Source organism: Apium graveolens, chromosome 5 (genome assembly GCF_009905375.1).
Source record: "Apium graveolens cultivar Ventura chromosome 5, ASM990537v1, whole genome shotgun sequence".
NCBI classification, from domain to species: Eukaryota; Viridiplantae; Streptophyta; class Magnoliopsida; order Apiales; family Apiaceae; genus Apium; species Apium graveolens.
In genome coordinates, this window is record NC_133651.1 from 266595141 (window position 1) to 266603862 (window position 8722).

The 8722-nt window shown below is 34.4% G+C and overlaps 1 protein-coding gene across 1 annotated transcript; it reads right to left on the reverse strand.

The window, feature by feature from the left end:
* Nucleotides 1-4594: 4594 nt before the first annotated feature.
* Nucleotides 4595-7169, reverse strand: LOC141661736 (putative nucleoredoxin 2). The gene is made up of 3 exons (XM_074468734.1): nucleotides 6675-7169; nucleotides 5565-6056; nucleotides 4595-5283 (listed from the first exon to the last, which is right to left on the reverse strand). The coding sequence occupies exons 2-3, from the start codon at nucleotides 5850-5852 to the stop codon at nucleotides 4780-4782; spliced, it is 792 nt and encodes a 263-aa protein (XP_074324835.1). The 5' UTR covers nucleotides 5853-6056; nucleotides 6675-7169; the 3' UTR covers nucleotides 4595-4779.
* Between the last annotated feature and the right edge of the window lie 1553 nt (nucleotides 7170-8722).

The window sequence follows — 8722 nt, forward strand, 5'->3', positions numbered from 1 at the left end:
GTTTTGTTGAGGTGTACGTGGGGCAGAGAATTCATGAGTAATGCCTCTAGATTTGCAGAAAGTTACGAAATCTTTCTCGAATTCTCCTCCATGATCACTACGAATAGTCTTGAGCTTTAAAGAATACTTAGTCTCAAGGTTAGTAATAAGATCTTTGAATTCACTAAAAGCTTCATCTTTAGTACGCAAGAATAACACCCAAGTAAAACGAGAGTAATCATCTACTATAACGAAAGCATAATTCTTACCTCCCAAACTTACATATCTTTCTGGACCAAAAAGATCTAGATGTAACAACTGCAAAGGAACAGAAGTTGATACTTTATTCTTAGCCGTAAAGGAAGTTTTCACCTGTTTTCCAAGCTGGCAAGCTGAACATGGTTCTGACTTCTTGTATTTCAGCTTTGGTAAACCTCGAACTAACTCATGTGAAGATATCTTTCGAAGTAGATCCATATGAACATGACCAAGACGCCTATGCCACAGATTCTGTTGTTTTTGAACGGTAGCTAGACAGATTTCTTCTTGCTGCTCATCAAAATCTAACACATAGATGTTTCCTTTTCTTTTGGCTACTAAAGCAAACTCGTTAGCTTTATTATCAATATAACAAACATCTTTATCAAACTTAACACTATGACCAGCATCAGTTAACTGACTTACACTAATAAGATTATACTTTAGACCATCAACTAGACGAACATTATTAATAGCAAACTTGTCGTTACCTATGGTACCTTTACTTACAATACGTACGGTAGTGAAATCTCCAAGAGTAACTAAGCCTCCCTCTTTAGCGATTAATGAGAGAAACTTTGATTTATCTCCAGTCATGTAACGAGAGCAACCACTATCAATAATCCACTTATTTCGAGGAACATGGACTTTAAAGCATACCTGCAAAAGATCTTTTATCTCTTAGGTACCCACGTGACTTTGGGTCCTTGAATGTTAGTATCATAAATCTTATACAAATGCCTGTCAGATTTCTTAATCCACATTTGAACAATATTAACAGATTTATGCACAGATTTAGATCTAGTTGCTGAGTTAGTATCGTGGCCCTTAATACCACATAACCGAGATGCAGAATTAGTGTGACCAGATTTGCCACAGTATTGACAGTTTTCATAAGGCATCTTGTATTTCATAGGAGTTCTTTTGTAGCCACTTTGAAAAACTTTCTTCTTGTTGGCTGATCCATACCCCAAACCTTCTTTGTCAAGAGAAGATTTCTGTTGGGCAAGTAAAGCATTCAAGGTTCCTTCTCCATGAAAACATTTGGCTAGATCAGTTTCCAGCTGGGCAACCTTTTGCTCGAGTTCAGGAACTATAGAATCAGAAGATGCATTTGATTCGGCAGAAAAAGTTTCCTTCTTTAATGCATCAAGACATGCATCTTTCATCTCGATCTCATTCTTGAGGTAGTTGACTTCTTCTTTCAGCTTAGAGACCTTCTCAGATAGGAGCTTGTTTTCTTCTACTAAGGATTCATCTTTGATGGAATCATCAACCTCATTGAGAACCTCACTCAATGCTTGTTTAAGATAAGCATTCTTTTCTCTTAACTTTCTATTTTGAGCCTGCAAGGTTAGTACATCCTGAGATATATATGAATTTTTATAAATTTGAACAGTATGTACCTCATCATTTTCACTAGAGTCAGATTCAAGTCAACAAAGCATAGTTGAGCTAATTCATCGCCTGAGTCAATTTCCACTTTAGAATCATCATCACTCCATGTGAGTAAAGCTTTCTTTTTGGCTTTGAGCTTGTAGCAATCTTTCTTGAAGTGACCTTTCTTTCCACACTCAAAGCATGCATCCTTGTTTTGATTATTTTTTCCTTCCTTACTTGAACTAGGTCTGAATTCTTTCTTTGGAAATGAAGACTTCATGGGTCGTTTAGATGCATTCTTTTTGGCTAAAAATTTGTGGAACTTCTTAGTGAGAAGTGCAATCTCCTCATCAGAATCTTCAGAAGAATCACCTGCATCTGCATTAAGAGCCAGAGTCTTTTTCCTGGGGGCTTCATCTTCTTCATCATATCTACGTAGTTGGTTCTCGAATTCTTCCAATTCACTGAACAGTGTTAGAGTATCCATAGTCGAAAGTAGTGTCGAATCCTGCAGAATGGTAACCTTTGGAGCAAATTTCATTGGCATTGCTCTGAGGATTTTCCTATTGATCTCAGATTGATGAATGATCCTTTCCAGAAGTGAGATAGAGTTCATTAATGTCAGAAACCTCCCTTGAGCATCTCGAACGCTTTCATCTCTTTCCAACCTGAAACCTTCATAGTCACTCATTAGCATACTTAATTTTACTTCACGTACCTTAGACGTGCCTTCGTGGCTGACTTTGATCGTATCCCAGATCTGCTTGGCAGTAGTACATGCTGATACTTTTCTTAATTCTATAGCTACCATGCCATTGAGAAGAGAATTCATAGCTTTAGCATTGGAGTTCATTGCATTCACTTCTTCAGGAGAAAGATCCTTGAGAGATTTTGGCTCCCCTTCTTTCATTGGAATGGTAAAACCATTTTCTACAGCATCCCATTCGAAAGCATCACGCTGAAGAAAGATTTTCATCCGAAACTTCCAGTCATTGTAGTTTTCAGCACCATGAAGCAATGGCGGATAATTGTTTGAATACCTATCTGGTTGAGCCATGGATCGCTAGCAAAATAAACACTAAAAAGAGAATTAAATACACCTGCTCTGATACCAAATGAAATTCGTAGGCTCAATCGAATTAGTTAAAGTGCAACTGTTCACGAATGAGACAGTCTCTTTTGTCTTAGCAAATGAGACAAACTGTATCTAAATGAGACAGACACTATATATTCAGCAGAATGTAAATTGGAGAAATATAAACATGCAATGCTGGAAATATGTTAATGCAAGAACACCAAATCTTTTCACTTGGTTCGACCCTTATACCTAGTCTATGGCCTACATCCAAGTCCCCATGCCAACTAGCATAGAGAATGTATTATATCCACTTAAATAACGTACTTACAAACTTTCCTTGATTACAATCTTGGCCCTGAATGAAAGAACCCTTTCCCTAGCACACAACTACTTGGCCTTGATCTTGTAATCAATATTCCCACAACCCGGGACAAGTGATACAATACACCTTTCTTTCAAATACAAAGATAATAATGTGTAAGATTACAACTCGACTATAAACTCTTAATTAACTGGATAATTAATGAATATAATTAAGAGGATGTTTTTCTCAGAAAGATATAAGATGGAAAGTGCAGAGAGTTGTGTGTTTCTGAAAAATATCAAGTCGGTTTATATAGAAAACATGTAACGGATATAATGTATTTCAAACTCTTTTAAAGATAATAAAAGATAAGATTATGTTTGAAATATTTGAATGTTTAAAACAAGTAATCCGTTAGTTTGTTTCTTGAAAGAGATAAACCTGATAAAGATTGAATATTTGAAATATGTTAGGTTTATCCAAAATAAAGTTTGTTTTAAAAAGATAAGTTAAAGGTTATCCAGTTAACTAAGTTAACATTTAAACAAAACTCTAATACTTATCTAACTAACTAACAATCTGATTTACTGTAGACTTCTTCAATGCATCATCAGAGATCACGGATTAACAAATGCATGTTAGTCACACCACATGACCACAATCATGTAGAACTGCTTATCTAAAATTGATTGCCGGACCTCTAAAAGGCAGTCTGGAGAGTTCAAAGTTAGTTTATCTAACACAATGGTGATAATAAACTTGCCCCCTGCTTCCTTGTTATATTGAAGGTTATGTTAAAGGAGCTCAATATGTGTACTTCATATATATAATATTATCTTGTGTGATTCGTTACTAGTGATAAGAAATCACCCTTGGTATTCTTTTAACTCTTTTATTCAGTTGGATGCTCTAAATGGATCTACACAAACCTATTCCACACTAAACAAGAGGAATGAATCGAAAATTCAGAGTTGCGAGAATCAGTATGACACTGGTCAGTGGTCATTATGCTTTATATACTGCATTTTAGTTTATTAGAATTATTTATGGACTGATAATTCTCCTTTCTTGTTTTAATTCATGTCAGCTGTGGCCAAGGCAACTTAAAGGTCTAGTACCATCAGCGTTCTATTTGACGTTACTACGAGAACCTAATCCTAAAGTTTCTACGTTTGTTGGAATGGCTCATCGACATGATGAAGTTTCCGCTTTGACCTTGTGTTCTGTATGCCATTTCTCTTTTGAATACTTTTACAATATCTTAAAATTAATTTTATTAAGAATATGTTGAATACTATTATAATTATTCAGTATTTCTTTTTGCAATATCAACACATTTCCGAGTAACAACTAAAGGCATTAGATTCCGGTACCATGATGAAGATCTCAAGTCCAAACCATACGACAATAAAAGACAAAATAAAAACACTCATCACTAAATTATTCCCCATCCCCAAATACAATCTTGATTAATTCTGGACAGTAAAAGACATGCAAACACAGCAATTGAACGATTGTAGTTGAACCTCTTAAATTTTGTCTTTAAATGTATCCTTCACACTCCCGGGATCACCTTGTTTCATAATCACGCGGAAATGAATCAATACTGTCATGGTTTTAAATTCTTACAAACAAGAACTCAAGGATGAATTACAGAACAAAACACAAGTACTGCAAGTTAACAGTCCTCAAGTTATAAGATCATAAAACAAACATTGATTGAATTCTTAAACAGGGAAATTAACTATGAGTAGATCCGACCATCATACGTGGATTAGGGTCAGTAGTTAAGGAATGCTGTGCTTAACTGAGACGAAGTCTCCTCTTCTAAACTGCCAGCATAGAAGGGGAATTCCATATTCTCAAAGGTAGGATACATTGTTTTTCTCACAAGTCTTCCATTTTGCTCCAAGGCAAAGATTTGAAAACAAGACTGGAAGTCACTAGGAGACTTGTCATACCAATAATGGGAGGAGCTTAAATTAATTTTCAAGTTGCTTGCAAGCATTACAAGCCAACCCATATCTGCATGTTCCCTCACAAATAAAGAAAAACGTTCTAGGTTATGAAGCTCAAAATATTCACCAGGGTCAGATTCTGTATTGTCTATGATGATGCGGATCACTTCAAACTCATCATCAGTACCCCATGTTTGGGCATACCTTCCTTTTAGCATCAGTGCGAACTTGGGGAATGCAGGATCCTCTCTAAAACCCTTTTTAGGATCAAACTTTTCAAGGACAAGCATGATTCTCTTCCCAAAAAGTTCCTTAGAAGAAATTTGCTGAAATCAAATTAACAAGTTACCAAGTAGAAAAAAGTTAAATAAACAAAGCTATTGTCGGAAAAGCTTTGGAGCTTTTAGGAAGTAATATAATCGGTAATTTGGAATTGATGTACAACTTCTATCACGGGCTTTGCGGAGATATTTGTTTAAATCAAATAAGGATATCTTACAAAGCTTAAAACAAGCCAAAAAAAAATCTAATGAATATGCAGGGCTTTTAATGCTTGAGTGAGTATCTAACTTTCTGTAATTGACCTTAAAAGATCTAAAGAACTCACCAAGAACAAATCAATGCTTCTTAAGATAGTGTTTGGATGACATATCATATCCAGCTTCAGTTCCTTCACTTTCTCGGTCTCCAACTCAACAAGTTTCTTACAAGAGAATGGGTATGCTGAAATATTAAAGTGTAACAGCAAACTGGTGCCAAATGGTTCCACAAATTCTGCGTGAGGCCCGACGATCACAACTTGATGAGAAACGGTTGGACCATTATATGATACCATGAAAATCCGCTTTAATTTCTTACAACTCTCATCTCTAAATGGAAGTGCCAACCAAGGCATACTCTTAAATTTTCCAGACAAGATTTTTCCCAATCATCTACATGAAAGTTTCTAATGAAAATAACCACAACTTCAAATTCTTTCTTCAGCTTTGCCAACATATCACATACACACTGAAGTTCGCTTGTTAAATAATGGTCAGGCATATCAACATAATAAAAAATAAAGGGCTACAACCTTTTCTTTCATAGAGTCAATAGGTACCTGTCAGCACAAGTGCGCAGCAATAATTGAGTTAATAGACAGTTACTTTGGCATACTATAAACAAAACAAAGTTAAAGGGCATAACTGGAAGCAAAACAAAAAACTCCACACCACATCCAAAAACTTAGTTAAAATATATTAGAACTCGTTCAGTGACTTTAGTTCTGTTAAAATGCAACATACATTCCGAGATACTGCAACATAAATATACATAAATCTATGTCTGTGTGTGTCTTATTTCATGAGCATATATGGTTCTTGGCTCCAATAAAACTTCTAATAGAGATTTCTTGGTTTCAAAGGACTATCTTTTAACTTGCTATCCTCGCCCACGCCAGAAAATTGAGTTAATGATCCATTTTTTTGCCAAGCTTCAGATACTATCAACTAATCCAGCTTTATATTTAGCAGACAATATTGCAAGTAGAAGATTTTCCAGGAGTTTCCTAAAATCTTTGGTACAAGATGAATAGGAACTAGTTACTAAACAATCTACAACAGTTCTATTAAAAGCTGTAAACATGATGGAAAGTTTACTCATTTTTTCTATTGTTCTTATATGGGCAGCAATTTATGTTTTATTATAAGTATGCAAGCTACCAAAAGTTACATCATACCTTATCTCCTTTGTTTGAAATGACATAACTACGTTGGGGGGCGGCCAATAGCGTGTTCAAGGAGGGGTTCTTAGCGGCTGCTTCATCTTCAGCCTGCAAAAAAATTATTCTTTTGTCGCTAAAAGGGAAGCCTAAGGCTCCAAAATCCCGTAAAATTTCCCAGACATCATGAGTTTGCAAAACCATCCCTGCTGAGTCAATGACAAACATGACAGGTGCAGCATATTTTTCACGCTTGAAAAGGCGCTTTTCAATATGTTTCCTGGATCCTGCATCTGAGAAGGGAATGGCCGTCCATGGCATGGAAGAAAACAAATCTTTGAATTCCTCCTGAGGGTCTGTTGTAGAAGAAACTGGTATAATTTGTCCTTCACAATGATCATTGTAGACGTCCTTCAATTCCGCAGAGAATGCGTCCTTGTTGTTGTATGTGATACAGTGACCAGATAGTGGCATAAAATACAAAAGAACAACTTTGCCTTTCAACACCTCAGCCTTAACCTAAAAAATAAGTTAATTAAATGAGAGAGTGGGTTGTTTCATAATTTGGCATTGCAAATGCCAGTTTGCTAGTCTTAAGGTATATGCATAAACTTAAACCAGTTTGCTAACATAAAATTTTAGACTAGAACATAAATGCAAGTCTTAAGATATATCCCATAGTGCGTGCTTAAATCACATACTACGTGACAGAATATTATGAAAGCAAGTGACACTGAAAAGTACATAAATGACTAGTCGATGTGAAGCATAAATTAAAGGTAGTAATGAACGTGGTTGTTATTTTTGACAAGGTAATCTCTGGTAGGGGTGAAGAGAAGCTCATTCAAATTGATGATGTCTCCTTTCTCCAGACGGAGGCAGGGTGGCCCCAAACTCAGGTATAGACTTAAAATTAATACTAAAATTTATGAAAAAAATTATATATTTATATATTAAGTAGTAAAAAAAATTATTTTCAATTTTCACCCCTCAAAAATATATAAATTTTATGAATTTAGTATCAATATTAATAATGTTTACGATAGTTATAAATTTAGATACACAAATTCAGGTATATTTTATACATTGAAATTGTTAAAAATAATATTTATGAATTTATTTAATATATAATAAATTAAAATATATATTAGTTACTTAGAAAAAAAAATTGCCACCCCAGACTCAAGTTTCTGGCTCCTTCCCTGTTCCCATTATTCGTAAACTCTCGTACTCCCTCAGTTTCAGTATGGTAGCGTGTACTTTGAATATAACCTGTAACTGTAAGCCAAAGCTTAATGTTTTAACAAGGCTAAAAAACTAACCAAAACACAAATTTACAAGATTGAAAAGGGCTAGATAACCCATGCATTACCTCCAAATTGAGACACATAACAGCGTTTATGACAAGCATATGCAAAGCTGCTTCTATTAATTCTTCTTGATGAACTACTTAGTTTTCTTGATGTACATGTACTATTGATTTTTCTCAATAAGCCAGTCAAGTTTTGTGTATTTGTAGTAGGTTTGGTATTCTTCTTGATGAACTACTTAGTTTTGTATTTTATTATGAAGATTAGTACTATATAGTACTTATCAAAAAAATTAATATCCTTATTCCCCCGATAATTATTTCCTAATTTTTTGGTAATTTATATAATATTTAGCATTAAAATATTTTTTATGATTTTGTTCAAGATAATAATTTATAATAATTTATTATTTTCTAATTTATCTTCTATTTGTATATTCTTTTTATTAGAAAAGAAAGTTATACAATATTTTTATTTTTTCAAATAAAGAAAATATATTTATATACACTTGCGTCTAGAAATTGTGCCCATACAAATGTTATGACCATGTTCCGTCGAACACTTCGAACACCCTCAGGCATGGCTCTAGTTACTCCGCCTCCCCCGTTAAGAGTTCTGTTGATTCCTGGATCTTGAAAATTTGTTCCTACTCAATTTTAAGATTATAATCATATTTTTGAAAAAAATCAAAATCAATTAGTATTAATTTTGTTTTCATCTGTTTGATTTTAAAATATATCAGTTCTGATGATACAT